Source organism: Takifugu flavidus, chromosome 5 (genome assembly GCF_003711565.1).
Source record: "Takifugu flavidus isolate HTHZ2018 chromosome 5, ASM371156v2, whole genome shotgun sequence".
In the NCBI taxonomy this organism is placed as follows: domain Eukaryota; kingdom Metazoa; phylum Chordata; class Actinopteri; order Tetraodontiformes; family Tetraodontidae; genus Takifugu; species Takifugu flavidus.
Genome location: NC_079524.1, coordinates 3,087,007 through 3,104,518, shown reverse-complemented (window position 1 = coordinate 3,104,518; position 17,512 = coordinate 3,087,007). Strand labels below are relative to the sequence as shown.

The 17,512-nt window shown below is 44.8% G+C and overlaps 1 protein-coding gene and 1 long non-coding RNA gene across 3 annotated transcripts; one reads left to right on the top strand and one right to left on the bottom strand.

The window, feature by feature from the left end:
• Positions 1-7,684: 7,684 nt before the first annotated feature.
• On the bottom strand, positions 7,685-12,243 carry adra2b (adrenoceptor alpha 2B). 2 transcript variants are annotated; one of them, XM_057032777.1, is made up of 3 exons: positions 11,942-12,243; positions 11,516-11,616; positions 7,685-11,393 (listed from the first exon to the last, which is right to left on the bottom strand). In XM_057032777.1, exon 3 carries the CDS (start codon positions 11,369-11,371, stop codon positions 9,818-9,820), a length of 1,554 nt encoding a protein of 517 aa, XP_056888757.1. In that variant the 5' UTR covers positions 11,372-11,393; positions 11,516-11,616; positions 11,942-12,243; the 3' UTR covers positions 7,685-9,817. The 2 variants fall into 2 exon arrangements, with proteins under 2 accessions (XP_056888757.1, XP_056888756.1); XM_057032776.1 differs by having other exon boundaries at positions 11,516-11,664; positions 11,942-12,226.
• A 101-nt stretch (positions 12,244-12,344) lies between these two features.
• LOC130525721 (uncharacterized) lies at positions 12,345-17,049 on the top strand. Its single transcript, XR_008950553.1, has 2 exons — positions 12,345-12,418; positions 15,474-17,049. It is a non-coding gene; the product is annotated as an uncharacterized LOC130525721 (long non-coding RNA).
• Positions 17,050-17,512: the final 463 nt, after the last annotated feature.

Here is a 17,512-nt window from a genome sequence, read left to right as displayed (position 1 = left end):
CTTGTGTGGGCGATTCTTGTTTTTTTTTCTTGTTTAGTTTTCGATTGTGGCGCACCAAAACTTTCCAGGTCAGCTTCCCCTCGCCCCTCGGTTCGCTTTCTCATTTCATGTCTCATCTTATTCTTGCTTTTAAAGGAAAACCGTCCATGTGTGGAATTGGTAAAATCATCACCAAAGGCACACACACGGATACGAAATGACACCCCTTTTTGGAATTAATAACAAGCTTTTTAGTTGATGCCTTGATTAAAACTACTCTTCCACGTGAGGAAATTACACAGGTCGCTAATTCTTGTGATTTTGCTGACCTGCGGTTTGCTCTCATATCTGTGTCTGCTATTTATTTTAATTGAGGCAGAATACTGAGAAAATGAAGCACCTGCTCATGAATTACACATTAATTGAGACTGGTGCATGAGAAGCCTGAGAATGCACGTGTAGTAATGGAAACATGCCAAAAGCTTCCCTGTACCCAACCTCGAAGACCCAGCTCCGGTTCTGTCAGGCAATTAAATATGATTTTTTTTCAATTAATTTACATTCATCGTGGCAGAGCTCGTGCTACGCTTGGGCGGCTCATCGACAGGCAGCGCGGGCGGATTCCTTTATCCAGCACCATTCAGCGTCAGCCACTTCCCAGGTTTTATGTCCAAAAGATAAATAAAACAATAAAGCAAATGCCGCTCCGAGGCATCATCGCGTTGTTAAAAATAATAAATGAGATTTTTTTTAAAGTAAACCTAAAACTACACAGTAGGATTGGAAATTGGTGCTTAAATAGACATAGTAGATTTTCATTTATTTATTTGGGGCGTGGAAGCCAAAGGCAGCTTATTCTGGTGCAGTTCTATTTCTGGAGACAAAGACCATCTCTGACTTAGTTGACCTTTGTGCTTGGACAGTTCATATCACAGCAGAAGATCAGAATGTATGTGCTCCTTTATTTCCTATTCCTGTGAGGACACCGGCAGCTGCGCTTGTCAGATCAATTTTTTTAAAGGACTGCAGCAACATCACAGCTGTCCAGTCGACTAAAGCTTGGTGAGACGCCGTTCAAGTAGTTAATGAAACATTTTCGGCCGGACTTTGTTGTGGCTAAAATGGAACGCCAAGATATTGGACACTTGAATGGTCCTGTAATCGGAAACATGTAAAATGGAGCCCAATCACAAGCCTTGGGGAACTCCACGAGTGATTTCTACCCACCAAGACCTGTCATTACCTACTGGTGCTGCCTGTCCTTGTGACCAAGGCAATTTTTTCCAGGTTCTCCACTATTGTGTGTTGAACTCAGCACTCAGCCCCAGGATTACTGAGAGTAGAAAACTGCCATTCTTAGGGATAAAATGGCCACTGAAGGAGCCGTTTTCAGTGCTGCCGCTTCTGCTCCACAGCCTCTTTCATGAAGCTGAGGAGACTCAGAATGTGATCATGTTCGTCATGTTTGCAAGCTGGATTGTGACAAAATCTCTTTCACGGGAGCGCTCCTCCTGCCGTAAACACCAACAGATCGCCAGATAGCCAGGTGTCATCCTTCATTATTGTTCTTTCCATCACTCAAAGCCAGATACTTGATAAGCAATCTAGCGAATTTCTCTGCTGTCAGTCAGTAACTCCATTCCAAATTACCCTCTGCTCTCGCGGCTCCACTCTTGTTGCTGATCACATAGCAGCCTCTTTCTCGCCGCACCTCTGGTGTATATCTGCTTTCAGCAATCACACCAACTAAACCTCCTCATTTCCCACCGGGGTCGGGTTAGGAGAAGCTGGTTTTGGCGCACGGGCCTGCACTCGGAGGATGTAAATGTTAATCTGTGGCTTTAGACATGTGATCTAGTCTGGTTTGCTGCATGGATCCCCTCAGGTGTCATGAGGTGTAATGGGAAAAGTTTGCTGTGTAAAATATGTAAAGAAAAGTGCGTATGTGTGTGTGTGTGTGTGTGTTCTTGCTGGGAAAGTTGCAATTTAAGTAATAAAAGTGAACAGGTGCAAAGTTAATAAAGAACATGATAGAAAGACAGTAAAGCATAAAATCAATGGGAGATCAAAAATGACTTTCTTCAGGCCGGTAATCCAGAGGTCTGCAGCTCTATCGGCCAAGGCTGCGTCCTGCCTGCACATGACACAAAGCCAACAATAAATGATGCATTTGATGACCTCAAGGTGCACGGCGTGAGGAGTTAAAGAAGAGGCTAATAAATGACCGGACTCTGGGTAAACCAGCAAAGGGAGACGGTGTTTGTGCATCAAGGCCGTGTTCTTTCCTTCGAGCGGAGGAGACGGAGGAGAGAGTTGGTGCCAGACAGCGAGTTACAGACAATCACGTCTGTTGCGAGTTACTGCAACAGACATGATTGCTTGAACAAAGTCCCCTAATGTTCACTGCCGGAAATGATCAGATCTTGTTTTACGGTGGTCTTCGTGCTGAGGATGCGATTAAAGCTGCAACTAAAAATATCTTTCTAATTAGACCAGGATTTTGAGTGATATTACACTAAATGAGAGCAGTTTCAGGCTCCTCCACAAAAACTAAGTGGGTATATTAAAATGATGCATGTAAACATGTAGCAATTGAGTTAAATTACATAACGGAGCTCTCGTTGAAGAGTAGGATTCATTAATAAATGAGTAAAATGTTATTTCAGTGCAGTGATATACACGTGGGGATAGTTGAGCTTATGGGTTTAAGATGTTTGAAGAAGAACCCGGGTCCATTTTGTTTGCTGCTGGCCTGGTTTTCCAGAGCGGGCTAAAAGATACGTCAGCACTTAAAGAAAACAAAAAGAAAACACAGTGAAAGTCTTTGATACCCTAAAATAGATAATTGATACCAAATGTGAACAAAAGATTGAGTGTTGAGAATGTGATAAGAAATAAATGCCTCTTTCTCTGTGTTGGCCAGATGCTACCCTCCTGTTAGTCACATGGAGCGTGTCACCCACAGCCTTTCAAAGAAGAGGGGGAAAGCTTAGAGATATCAACCCCCCCTTAAAGACAACAGTGAGATGGTGAAATTATTCTTGCATAAGGACAGAAACCCAGTATCATCAATGTGCTTGATGAGTGGTCTCATATTAAGATGGAAGCAATTTTAGTCATTCAGTTCAATTGGACTATTATAAAATGCACCCGAGGATACGTGTAATATGAGGGCCTGCGCTCGTGCACTTATGGATGCTAAACTCAAGCTCTCGTACCTGTATTTTAATTGTGAACCTGGGGCAGCTACAGAAGCTCACATTATAGGACGAATGGAAGCCGCTGCTTTCTCCATACTCAGCACTGCATCCACTGAGAAATCAACTTATTGGCAGCTCCAGTTTGAGAAGTGTGAATGCAGCCACACCAGAGACACGGTTATATGCAGCTGGCACATTGTACCCACACAGTCAAGGAGACGGTAATTCACCTCAGCTCTTGTGACAGTCAGCAGTGCCAACAAGAAGAAAGTGAACTAAAAACTGTGTCTGTGCCCTGGAAACTCTGACCCAACCTTAAAGGTCTGCTGAGTAAATCCAAAATAATACAGAAGACAATAAACCTTATTCCCCTTTCATATTACATCAGCTGTGATATATTGTAATTTTGTAATACAAAAGGTACATTTCAGATTGTCATGTTGATGCCTAGATGAAATAATCCGTCTGTGAATGGAAAGACCACGAAGATCATGCTGGTATTTTTGGTTTTCTTTGATGCCCTCCAAGAGGAAGGGTTTGATGAAGGGTGTGCAAGTCCCTGTATTCTCTATATGTCATCAGATCCTATAGACCCTCGTTAAAAGTAATAAAAAGATAAGAGCTGTCTCACATAATAGCAAATCACCTGCGCTGGAAGTTAAATGTTCCAACATGGTGTATGCTGCTCTATCATGCAACCTGCTATGTTGCATACACAGATCAGTTTTTAAGTTTGCCTGACAAATGCCTGATTTGCAAAATTGGCTCAATCTAATTTGCTTATTGTCTGCATTTCCAGTGTCAGACCTAAATGCTGTGTTTGATACATCATCTGTCAGCGATGAGAACGTTTGTCGGGCGTTAATCAGATTGCATTAAACCAGCTTCCTGTTTATCGTGCTGATGAGTTAAAGGTTTTAAATGGCTGTTTTCCCGAGTGGCTTTACAGGTTCGCTCCTCTCATGTCTCACCTTTGTCTGCTACCTTTCTGCTTCCCTTTTATTTATCCAAAGACTGTTTGGGCCCGGCCATTTTTGCAATGTTCCCAGGACGCGCTGTAACAAAACCCTCTATGTACACTTTCCGTTAACCGGGGATTAAGTTATAATGTAACTATCTGCCCCAGCGGTTGCCAGGTGAGAGGCAGGAGTACACCCCCGACTGTCCGTCACAGGACACACGGGACACACAGGACACACAAGCATAGAGGCCATTTAGAGTCTCCAGTCAACCTAATGGGCATGTTTTTCAACTGGAGTAGGAAACAGAAGAAAAATCCATGCAGACCCTGGGAGGACATGAAAGACGGGGGGAGGCTGTCTGACTGAGCACCACTGAGTCATCCTTCAAAACGCTAAAACAAAAAGATCAAATTCTCCCCGTTCATCGTCTTGCTCGTAAAATCGGGGCTTTGAAATCCCCCTTTTGATCCCGAGTGCCATAAATCATCAGATTTCACAATTCGGAAGCCCGTATAATCGTCCATTATTACGGTGCGTCTCTGCCTCCGCTTCCTCAGAAGTGTTAACTGTAACCCTGCTAATCCCAGTCAATCTGGAGACATAAAGAGGGATGAAAGCGCAGCGTGTGTAATGTGCAGACTTATAAGCTGCTTGTTTTTACGAGTCTGCGCTGATATAACTGTGAAGAGTGTATGGTTGCAAATCACCACTTTGATATTCTTCTCTTTGACCCCATAAAATGCATTCTCAGCATGATTTATTCTATAAACTAATAAATTAGTCATTTCTACAGAGTTATTGTCCCTAGTGACTAAGAGGAGCCCATATAACTCCCTGAGCGACCTGAAAATTCATTGTTGGGTGGATATGAGCACAAGATGCTGTTTCCGTTGTATTTTATCATTTTATGACCCAACCCAATCCAGTTTTAAATCCTGGTGCACTTTCAATACGTGGTATTAGGAGTTCAGGAGGGAACTGAAGTTATTTAAGGTATAAACTTTGTCAGAGTGTGCGTGATCACCGCATTTGTTGAATCAAGTTCACCTAAAGTTCACTGGGGATTCTTTTGTGTGAAAAATGGAAGCGTGAACGTCATATAGGAGCCCAAACAGACTCCAAAAAAAGCCTTGTGATTATTTACAGAAGATTAATTCAAACGTCTCCCTACAATGAAGCAAAGAAAGTTCATGTCCACACGCACACACACACACACATACACACACACGCACACGCAGAGCAGCTACTCAAAGGCTGTGGGACGCTTGTGTGTGTAGCGTTTCTACCTTTGAGTCTGTGTCTTCCTGTGTGTTTGCTGTGGCCCTTTGAGTTGATTTATGCTGACCTCAGCGTGAGTTGGCATGTGTGTGAATGGACGTGCACGTCTGCGTGTTGAAGTCACCTCCTGACATTTCCTCGATTGAAATAAAGAAGCGGTTATCCTTCCGACCTCTTTCACTATAGGGCGATTAGACTCAGACATTTACAGCTAACGTACAGGGTCCTTGCATGTCGTGTGTTGCTCCGCCATTGATCCCAGGGCAGATTTTATTAGCACGTCATTGCCTGAGACGCTACTTTTCAATCAGACGATCCCGTCGTGATTTAAATTCACATCAGAAGACTCGGTTCCGATTTTTCAAGGAATTACAGCACTAATAGAGTTATTACAGCCGAGCTGGATGACGTCTGTGATAATAATGTGACAATTTTGCCTCTTGATTATTTATTTTACCAACACCAGAAGGCATAATAATGTGTCCTGATGTATTTCAATTTAAGTAATTGCATCCACAGGGAATGCAGAAATGAAGCACATTTTTTATTCAGTGCCGTTGTCCCCGTCCTGCAGATGTTTTTCCTCTCCAATCAGCAAAACTTTTATTTTATGGCTCTTAATAGTTTCTGTTTGCTGAGATTTCTTTTCCTTATTGTGTTACCAACTCTGTTGATCTCAGTGTCAGACGTCTATACCTGTGCTTCGCGCGGCGCAGTACACAATAATGTATTGAGTTCTTCCTACACATAAACAACATTCTTTAAGCTGGAGGCCAGAGTTATATTCCAAAGCAATTCAGCACGGCGATGTTTCATCCCTCCACTGATAGGCATTGACTGAAATTTTAAAAATGGCTCCAATGAATCCTTGTCAGGTTATATTAGGCCTCTAAAAGAGGCTGCATAGTTGCCAGATAACCTTTAGAGAATTTCAAATATTCGCATCATGATACATGTGCAACAGATAAGGTGGTGGGGTACTGCACATCACTATAATGAGGATTAAACCCAGTTGAAATCCATCAAGATTTTGATGATGTAGCTGATAGAATGAGACATTGACTGTACTTTTTAGGTTGTCAGCTGTTACTCAGGTAACGCCCTGTACCGTCCTAATCCACTATTTCAAAACAGATTCAAGACTGAGCACGTGTGCATAAACGTAATTAAACAGCCACAGATTATTCCTTTTTATCGAGGATTTCACAACATGGAGGGGCAATTCAATTCTTCCTGTTTGGCTGTGGAGTCGGAGCCTGCACGAGTGGCGTCTCTCCATTTTCATTCTGCCTCTTGGGCAGCCAAATTACAGAGAGGAGAAATCTATTTGGCACTGTTGTGCTGAAGATTGGAAATGGAAAACGCTCATCGCTGGAAACCCTTCCAAACACATACATATTCATATGGTGAAATGTTACATCCATCTCAAATTGGAAAATGAATGTTTTTTGGTGAGTCCACCCATGGTTGAGCGCATTGTTTATACATTTCAGGGTGCATTGATCTGTGTCTCTTTTAAATAAAATTAAAAAAAAACTCTAGTTTTGAGTATTGTGTGAGTAAGTAAGCAGCTAATCAAATTGTTGGGTCTGTGTTGGGGAGAGTAGCTTTCTACCACCTACTTTATATTCCAGCTGAGGCAAAAGAGCAAGGACCTCGGGGACGGTTGTCTGTATGAGCGTACAGTGCTGTGTACACAGGCCTCCTGGCTCCCTGGGCTCCCACAAGTTCTGTTTTCCCTTCCTTGTGCATCTCAAATCACAGCTTATATACAGGATAAATATGGAAATCAAAGAACAGGGACACGTGTGTGCATCCCTTCAGTGTTGTGGTATTCTTGTCGGTACAAGTATGCATGGACTTGATTCATTGCTGAGAAATCCCCAAACTGCCTGTCAGCATAAATCAATTACAATGCACAACGGGCCGGCTGACCTCAAATATAAGTGTCACAACAAGCACGTGTGTGTGTGTGTGTTTGCGTGTGCATCTTTAGCATGTTTCATGAATTGAATACCGATTGTGACACTTCTGTGCAGAACAGCACGTTCACGCATGCATTTGCCAACATGCTTTAAATCCCAACAGACTTATCTCGCCTTTGTTGGCAGGACGCAGCATTGCGCTGCTGTTGGTGCAGCCTACTTTTCACACCTCGCTGTGTAAACACATGCGGTCAAATCGGAAAATTGCAGGTGAAACATGCGCGTGTCGATATATAGGCTTCTTACCCCAGAAAAACAAAGAGGGCAGCGGAGCAGGAAATAAGTCATGCGTCTCCATTTAGCTTTATTTCCAAAGTGAATAGAAATGATGACAGGTGGTCAGATCGGATATCGCAAAGCTTTGTTCCAAACTCAGTAAGAGACGACATACAAGCAGTTTCAGGGAAAAAGATGACGCTCCCGAGGTCGATTATTGCACCTTTCACCTTTAAGCCTTATTTTAGAGGGTTCTTTTCAAAATAAAACTGTAATTTCAGCATGTGAAGCCGTTGTGTGCAACAACGCAACATTGCAAGAGTCTTAACGTCCTGCACAAAGTCTACTAAACATCCAGCTGAAACTGGCTTGGAGTGTAACGGCTGTTTTCACTCTTGAGTTCTTCCATGGGTTCTGGCTGCTGTAAAATGAACTGCATCTTCCACACACACTGTATATAACAATATAACTTAAAAACCATATTGAACATATCTATTATCTGTGTATCCTAATGAGACCAGTCCCACTTCGCCTGACGTGAACAAAATCATTGCTCGTCAACAATAAATAGGTAACAGATCATATAAAAGAGATTGAAATAAATAAGAAAGCATATATTGGGTGTTTGTTGTTTTTTTGTTGTTTTTTTTTTAACACCAAAGCACTTGAATAAACACGGGGACAGATTTCACTGAGTCAGTTTGATGTTCCGTAAGGCTCTTTGGTCCCTCAAGGGTGATCTCTAAAAAGCCATATACGCGGTATCATTGATAAACAAAGACTTTCAGTGAAATATCACTTTCTCAACATTGCGAAACTGAAGAGAACAGCCAAGCGTGACCTGCACCAAGAGCCCAGGTCTCCGCTGGTATCAGCACTACAAGTAGAATTGTAGCCTGTAGCAGCCGGACATGACAACACGTTCAACAGGAGAAAATAAATAATAAATACAATAGCACTCACCCTAAAGCAGGGTCACAGTGGTCAGCAGTCAAATAAGTCAATTGTGTTGCCGCTGACAGCCCTTATCTCAATGGGCCTGTATCACATCGATGGACACTTTTTTTCTCCTTAACATGAGGCAACAAACGACAGTCACTGATTCTCTCGGCGAGGAAACTACAATAAAGCAAACGTCCATGAAAAGAGTCTCTGCAGGAGTCAGTGAGCTGTGAGCAGAAAGAACTGACTCAAACAGCTGTTAGAACAACCATGAGTTACCATGTCATGACTATGTTGTTGTTCATGCAGCTTTACAGTCAGTACAAACGTCTGCTTGTTGAAGACCACTGCGCGCCCGGTTCTTAAAATGATCAGCCTATATTAAATCACCACAGTTCAGCTCTCTTTAAGTCCGCAGCAGATGCAGTTCCTCATTTGATTCTTACATTAAAATGCTGAGGCAGTTCATTTGAGGATTTTGCACAGTCCCAGAGTCCGGGGTACGTAAGAAACAAACAAAAAAAAAACAGGAAATGGGCTGACCAGCGTGTTTCTTTAAGTCAAAATCAAAAGTGTGCTCTCTCTCTCATCAAAGGTGAAGACCTGAGCGTCACGAGCCACGCAGGGAGCCGAGGGCGAGCAGTCTGTCGTGAGGGCTTCACACATAAAAGTCCACGAGTTCTTTTTGAATGAATGCCCTTGTTTGTGCACGGCATTCAGAAAGCCTCCTCTTCTTACACTTTTAGATTAGAAACAAGAAAATAAAGGAACACATGTTTGGCCTGCAGCTGGGCAAATTAAGACTGCAGACATGAGAAATCATCACCAACCTTGTGTGTTCCTCGTGGTCTGTATTGATAATTAAAGGGCCTTAGGCTCACATGAGTCAGTCTGAAGCCACTTTTCTTTCTTCCTGTGCTATACATATATATGTGTCAATACATATACATATATATATGTAGAGAGAGTTCTGATTTATAGAGTGAAATGATTTTGTGCCTTTCAGAATTATAGATTACACGTTTCTTTGACCTGCAGCTCTGATTTGGCATTCAGACGTCGGGACAAAAGTGCAAATTTGTACAGTCTCTTGCATCCCAGATGCATTTATGTGCCATTTTCAGATATCAAAGTCAGCAGTGAGGACGTATGGGTCAAAGTCTCTCGCTTCTAAATCTTGCATTTCCGTATATCACATGTTGTCCAAATCTGTAAATTGAGTGTTCTGAAAAATTCGCTCATGCACATTTGAAGGCTAAAAGAAAGTACCCTTGGTGCTTCCACACAGGATCTTTTTGAAGGCCTTTCGGAAGTCTTTGTTAAAGACGGTGTAAATGACTGGGTTGAGGGAGGAATTGCAGTACCCGATCCAGAAGAAAAAAGTAAAGAGTGGGTCAGGGATGGCGCACGTGTCTGGGCACACGGCCTTCAGAGAATAGGAGAAGAAGAACGGGAACCAGCAGACGACAAAGACGCCGATCACCACGGCCAGAACAAAGGTGAAGCGCTTCTCTCTGTTGACCATCGCTTTGCGTCTGGCCGCGCCGGGGTTGCTCTCCGGCTTTGACTTCCGTCCCGGCACCAGCTGAGCTCCCTTCGACGTGGCGATCATGTCTCGAAAGCGCTTCACTGAGCCTGGGGAGTGGATCCCGCCTCCAGCAGGTGACCCCGGGATGCTGGAGCTTCCTCTGCCGCCCCCGTGGCTGTGCTCCATGTCGCTTTCTGTGCTCGAACTGTCGCCGTTGTTGTTGTCGGCTTTTTTCTTCCCCCGACGCTTGCCTTTTTTCCCCTCCTCTTTAGCGTTGGGAGCGGGCACCGAAGTAGGGGTTGAGCTCTTGAGGGAGGCTGCGTTAGGGGTCGCGGCTGGCGAGGAGGACGGAGGTTGGAGGAGATTATTGGAGCAGGGATTGTTGGAGGTCTGATTTTCTCCAGGAGTTGGAGAAGGGGTGATGGCGAGGGTAGGTGGTCTGGCGTTGGAGGTTTTGCTAGACGAAGGGGGTGTGCTGTCTTCGTCCTTTCCATTGGCCTGTACGTGACGGGCGGGCTGATTCGGCGTAGCGCAGCTGGCCCCGTCTTTCCTGGGCTCGCCCGGCGGACGGCGAGATCGCTGCTTTGCAATTTGGTAGATTTTGATGTAGACGAGGATCATTATGAGGCATGGGGCAAAGAAGGAGCCGATGGTGGAGTACAGGATATACCACCTCTCGTCGTTCAGCTGGCACTGGGGTCCCCTCTGGTTCTCCTGGTCTTCTGCCTCGCTTTTGTTCAGGGAGAGCAGAGGAGGGAAGGAGATGATGGCAGAGATGAGCCACACCACCACAATGGCAGCTTTGATGCGCTTTGGGGTGCGCTGACGCCCATAAGTGACCCTGGAGATGGACAGGTAGCGGTCGAGCGAGATGGCACACAGGTGCACAATGGAAGAGGTGCAGAAGAGGACATCCAGGGCCAGGTAGATTTCACACCACAGCGACTTGAAGTACCAGTACCCGAGCAGTTCGTTAGCCAGAGAAAATGGGATGATGAGCGTCGCCACTAGAATGTCTGCAGCAGCCAGCGACACTAAAAAGAGGTTCTGTGGACCGCGGAGGGACCGACTGGTGAGGACGGCGATGATGACCATGATGTTCCCCACGATGGTGAAGACGACCATCAGGGTTATGGCGGTGGCGAAGGCTGCGGTGGCCTCCGGCGAGTAAGGGGCAGGTTTTATCACACTCTGGTTGCAGGGAACAGAGGCTCCCACGCTTGTGCTGATGTTCCAGCTGCTCAGCTCTAAGGAGCAGCTGCTGTCCAGAGTCGAGGCCATGCTAGATTTCTTTTCCAGGACTCTATAATTTAAACATATCAGCAAATAAGAATTTCATCCAGGAGGGGTCATAAGACTATTGTGTTTACTGAGAAAGCAACATATATGACGACAATGTGTGATTGTGTAATATAATAACCTTACTTGTTCTCGGTTCTCCTTGTGTTGATTGTTGATGTTAGCTCCCCTGCGTCCTCCACGGCCGATCGTCCAAGTCCATCATAGGCTGCGCGCACACAACAGTCCTGGACAGTGCGTCAAGACACGGATCAGTGCTTTTCAATTATGAAAACCTTACCAAACACCAAAGAAACTACATTATCTAATGGCTAAAGCGCTGGAAGACATAACAACCAGGGGGCTACCGACTTTATTGTTCCTTTTTCACACGACTCCAAAATGTTTAAATTGTTATAATGTGATGGGGAAAATCTGCAGCGCCGCGATTTGGAGAGAGCAGGCTGGACACTTGTGCGTTATCCGTGCGCCACGCATTGATGATTCCCCAACGTAACTAAAGTATCCGCCGCAGAAACGTTTGAATAAAGTTAAATTTCAAACTTTACTCACCAGAATGTGCGGAAGTTTCTCCGCGGAGCTGATTCCAGCGTTCCCGGTCAGGCGAGGAGCGCAAGAAGAGCCCAAGCGCTCTCCATCCCGGCGCACGGACTATGGTGTGGAGTCGCTACACGCTTTCCCTCCAGCCTTGGTCCCAGCTGGCTCAGTCTGTGGGGCCAGCTCTCTGTCCTTGTCCTCTGTCTAATCAAAGATTCTCATCCGATCCCGTGAATCTTCAGCCGAACAGCGGGAGCAGGACGCGCGGCGGCATCCCGAGTTGTGAACAGGACCTCACATCGAATTCTAATAAGTGCGGTGCCTCCCATCTCCCCCATGCGCCTCTTTTAGTCTCGCTGATGTCATTTTGGAGCTGTGGGCGTACTTGAACCTTTCTCTATGCCCCCGTAGCCCCACCCTTTTTTGTCACATTAAGTCCAAAATGATGCGCGACATGGAAATGTCCAGCTGGACGACTGCTCAAGTATCCAGGTGAGATCAGCAAGGGCGTCAGAAGGGGGTGTTCATTTCAATGGCTTAAAAAATAACAACTATCAGTGTTTTTAATGAGCACCCTTACTTGCACTACAAATATGCCTCTATGATTAAGCAGAGCTTTTCCTTTAAATAAGCGTGCGTGATAGTGATTAAATACAATTCTAAGGCACGTTTTTTTTTAAACTACCCACCCTGATGATCGACATCGCCTATTCTTTTATTTAATAGAGCATTTTCTAAGACCAACACTTGAGGGTGTACACGGCATTTAGAGGTAAGATATGACTGCATTCCAGTGTGTCACGTTGGCTGTCTGAAGCTTAATGTGGCCAGCAGAGATGGGTGATTATCCCGAGGCTTATTCACAGACCTTAAATAAAAACCCACACAAACAAAGTATTGTTTCCCTGAGAAAAAAATGAAATAAAATGTTGTAGGCATCATAAGTGGTCTCGCAAATTGGACATTTAAATCTCAGACAAAATTTCTTTTTGTTGTTGTTTTTTTGTATTCAGAAACCCAAATGTGTCCATGTGGGGGCTCTTAAATGGGTTTACAGGTCTGCACACAGGAGTTTTATTCCTTTTTAAAACTCATCTGCGGATCATTTCTGCTTTTCTGGCTGCCTGTCACAGGTCCGTCCGGGTTTGACTCAGTACTCAGGTCGATGTTGCTTTTAATCCATTTCTGTGAAAATACAGCCTGTACTTCTCTGGCAGGCTGAATGAGATTATCCTTCAGACTCTTCTCTTTGTTTTGCCCGACCACATTGGCAGAGTTCATCCACACATGCAGTGTGATGCTGCCTCCACCTTGATTTGTCCTTAAAACAACAGTACTCGATTGCCCAAAGCGCCCAGACGCTGTTTTGACGGCCAAACCTCCCTAAAGGTGACCTTGGAATATGTACGAAAGGAGAAATGAGACAACAGCAGCACCGTGCAGAGTCTCCACCTCTGACTACCCTCGCCTCCCTTAGTAGCCTCTCCTATGCAGACTCCCACACCTACCTGCCATTGGCTGATCATTCCTGTTCTGTGTGGACGGTTTGAGAGGACCTAGTGGTGGGAGAACCTCCCCTCATTTTCACGGGTGTTTAAGAGTGGCAGAGCTGCTGTGGCAACATGGCTGAAGGCCCCGTGGAGCTGGACCCATGTCAGTATGCGCGTAATAAACTGGTAATAAGCAGTCAGACGGCTGCACCACGTTCGGCAGGAACCCAAATTTCCCCTCAAAGGGGTGAATATTCATGCAAACACTTACGTTAGCTGCTGCATATTTTTACTTCCTTAAGTTGTGGTTGGTCAGTTTGGATCCATAATTTGAACGGTGTGGATCGGGATTCTAGAAGCGTTGTTAATATCTACTTAAATGGTGATGTAATGCAACAGTTTCCCACAGAAGGCTGCGTTCTCCACATGAACAGTGCACAAACACGGCTCGGCGAAGCTCAGCCGTCTCCGTGTCGCCTCCCACCTCCTCCACTTGTGCAGGGCAGGGACGCGGGGCCCCCTCCATCTCTGTGATTACGCACAGCGCGGCGTTCACTTCCTCTAAAAACCCTCTGCGTGATGCCCCCGGCGACACCTCCTCCCCTCCCCCCTCCACCAAAGTGCAGGCATCAACAGCTTCCCTCGCAGTTTGTTCCCCCACCTGAGTTCAAGTACCTAATTGTTCAATTACAGAGTAAAACAAATGTGTCCCGCTGACTGTTTTACTGTGTAAATGAAAGAAAAAAACCAACTCTGCCAGAGTTTATGGCGTCTCGCAACACAAACACACAGCTCACCGGTCCACACACACACAAACAATCTTATGAATGGTGTGTGGAGGAGGCAGGAGGTCCTGTTTACTTGTTTTTCTAGTGCCGTCTCCCACACATTGTAGCTTTAAAGAGTGGCTCAGAAATACAATTGGAAGCCCTGTGATTGTGTGACCTGAAGCCAGCAGCAGTAATGTTGTAGGGTTTTTTTCCCCCTCAACACCACACATTCTAAATATAAAGATAAAGGGTATAAAGCTTTTAGTCGGAGAGAGCACTTCAAACAAGTATCTCTGTTTCCTCTGCTTAGCAACATGCTGGAAATGCATTATGGGGGAGAGGGGTGTGTCACTGGCATCAAGGTTATGCAGAGAGGGAAACAGTGTTCTCATCACTCCTGAAGTGCTTGTTGTGTAAGAGGATGCGCTGAAAAGTTGAGGTAACACATGAGCAGGGAGGAAGTTTTGCCATCACTCCCAGTGGTCACAGCCACTGTCGCCACGCACTAACTGGAAACGTCTGCTCCGGGATTGAAAGGGCCACTCCGCCTCCAGATACGTTAATGCGCTTTGCAAAACCATTATGTTTAATTGCAAAAAAGTAGAAGAACGTTGGCGTGAGACGCCAGGAGAACTGTTCTTTAAAGACAAATGAGCGCCTGATCACTGCGAGTCAGCATAATGCGGGGCGGTGGGAGTCTGCTCACGTCACGCCGCTTGTCCAGATCAATAATAGCTCAGCACCTGCCCTTTGTAGGCTCGCAGTTTATACCTTTGTTGAATTATTGGCCTGTCTCTGCCTCCTGTTTTCTCTGGGTACTCGTGGACCATATGTAGTGCTTTGGAGAATGAAAGGGAAGAAGGATTTTGACAAGAGGAAATTACTTTAAGGGCCAGCTAGATGTTTTAAAGTCAAGAGCGACCTTGGCTCGTCTAGAACTACGGGTTGGGATTAGACACACGGGAGTGAGGCTCAAGGTAAAAAGTAAAACAAGTCAGTTCTTATTCTTCAAAACTGTGCTGACAAAACTTTCCCTTCTGCCCCGGAAGGTGCTGGAGCCTATCTCGCTGCAAATGGGCGAAGGCAGGTTGCTAATCTTTTATTTTTTAGTTATCTCTGGATAAGGAAGTGATGTAACTGCAGCTACAATGAGCGTTTGCTTCCGTCCTCGACACAGGACCCGTGTGGCCGTGAGATGTTTGAGAGGCGTCCTGCCAGCCCGCAGCACCTCAATGGGATCAGGGCTCCATTTCTTAATTTTCAACCAGTCTGTCCAGTTATTTGCAGATGGTCTCACACGGTCCTCCGGAACCCTCTGACTGGGGGTGCAGGCCAAGTCCTGCTGCGGCAAAGCATCTCCGAACCGCCATCCTTCCACCTCCTGCTTCACAGCTGCCATGAGCTTCTGTTCCTGGAAGACTGTATTCAGTTTACGCCGAACATGCCCTCTGTTCTGTCCAAATAATTCAATTTTAGACTCTTCTGTCCAGAGGACATCATTGCAGAAGTGCTGGTCTTTGTCTCAGTTCTCTCTGGCAAACGTCAGGCGGGGCCTTCATGTTTCTCCTAGAAAGCAAAGAGTTCCTCCTTGCACGCCTCCCATGTGCAGTCCCCTTCGGATTCACAGCAGCGGCAGCAGGAGCCTGCTGCAGGTCCTGCGGTGACGTTTTAGGGGTTTGGAAGACTTCTTTAAGCACCTTACTGGCTGCTCCCAGGGTGAAATGGCCTGGATGGCCAGACGTGAACATGTTGGAAGGTGTTTTAAATGTCCTCCGGTTATTTTCCAGCCAGTGAAAATGCTGATTTTAAATTCTTCTGAGATCTATTCAAATCCTTTTCCAGACACACAAGCTGCTCCCGTCTTCTGCCTGATGGCCTGAGACAGCTCTGTTTATCATGGTGTTGACTCTCACTTCACCAGTCCCTGGCACACTGAACTAAATGACATTTTAACAGGGAACATTTCCCTCAAAATGCAGAGGAACCTTGTTAACTAATGACCTCCACCACGGTAAAGTAGAATAAATGTGAGGGTGAATATATATTTGATCAAAAACAAAGAAAGAACATTTGAAGAAGGTTTTAAAAAGATCTTTAACTGTTTAGTTATAGTACTTAAATCTCTCAGCATTGTTACATCATGTAAATATCCGTGTGTACAAATGTAAAACAAACAAACAAAAACAGGCTTTCAAATGGTGTCTTAATTTTCCACATAACTGTATCTTCAGGGACACACAGGCGCACACACAGATGAAGCCTTGATGCACGCCAGCGTTGCCAGGCTAACGTAATCTGATTTTGTCTGTTTTTCGGTCGGGATGCGGAGCGTAAATAATGATTTTTGCACATTTTCACTGAGGCTGACTGATTCGCAAGAGCAAGTGGGATAGATGTGGAAATGAAGCTAAGTAGGAGAATACTATACTTTTCTATACTACTTCTATACTAGAAGTAGTATAGAAAAAGAAAACGTTTGGTTATGTGTATAAATAGTTGGAGTGTGTAAATAGCTAAGTAAGTAAGTAAGTAAGTAAGTAAGTCGTGAAACAGTCTGACAGCGCCCTCTACTGGATAGTGAATGTCCTCTCGTTATTCCAAATCTCACCGCCAGAGGGCACCGTGCTCCCGTAATAAAATAAGCGCCACAACATTAATGTGTCGAGTTTTATTCATTTTGAAATTAAGTAAAACAAGGTGATATTAGAGAATAATTTATATAAATCATATTGAAGGAGGGAAACTGTCGTGCATTCACACGTTAAAGAATGTAAAACACCGAAGCACGTCCGTTGTTTTGCTCAAAGGCCTGTACATGTACTGGCTCTGTTAAGACAGGAAGTATTAAAAGAATAGAACTGTGTTGTGTTTTGGAGGATTTGGAGAATCGGGGTTTTACAGTCCCGTGGATTTAATCAGCTACTAACACAGATTCAAGCAAAAGCTCAATGTGATTTTGAAAACACTTCAAGGAGGAATTGCCTGTAACAACAGAGAGTAACAACAGAGTAACAAGAGCAAAGGATTCACTAGTTATAATTTAATGTCAGGAGAATTACGAAGTTTGTTAAATTATATTTGGCAGATGCATTCGCAATCTATGCTTGATAAGTATGTATCATCGTTAAGGCCATAACTGCATAACTCTGACGTAGATTGTAGCTTATCTGATTGTAGAACAGCTACTAATAATGTGTAAAATGACAGAATTTTTAAAGCAGCACATGGTAACACACATCCACCATCTGTCACAACAACCTGACCACCTCTTCCTGTTTTTACTCACATGTTTCCATGATACGCACAGCTAAAATGATACCTCAAAT

Coding starts and splice junctions, on each gene's coding strand:
- adra2b (XM_057032777.1), bottom strand. CDS start 11,371: ATGGCCTCGACTCTGGACAGCAGCTGCTCCTTAGAGCTGAGCAGCTGG.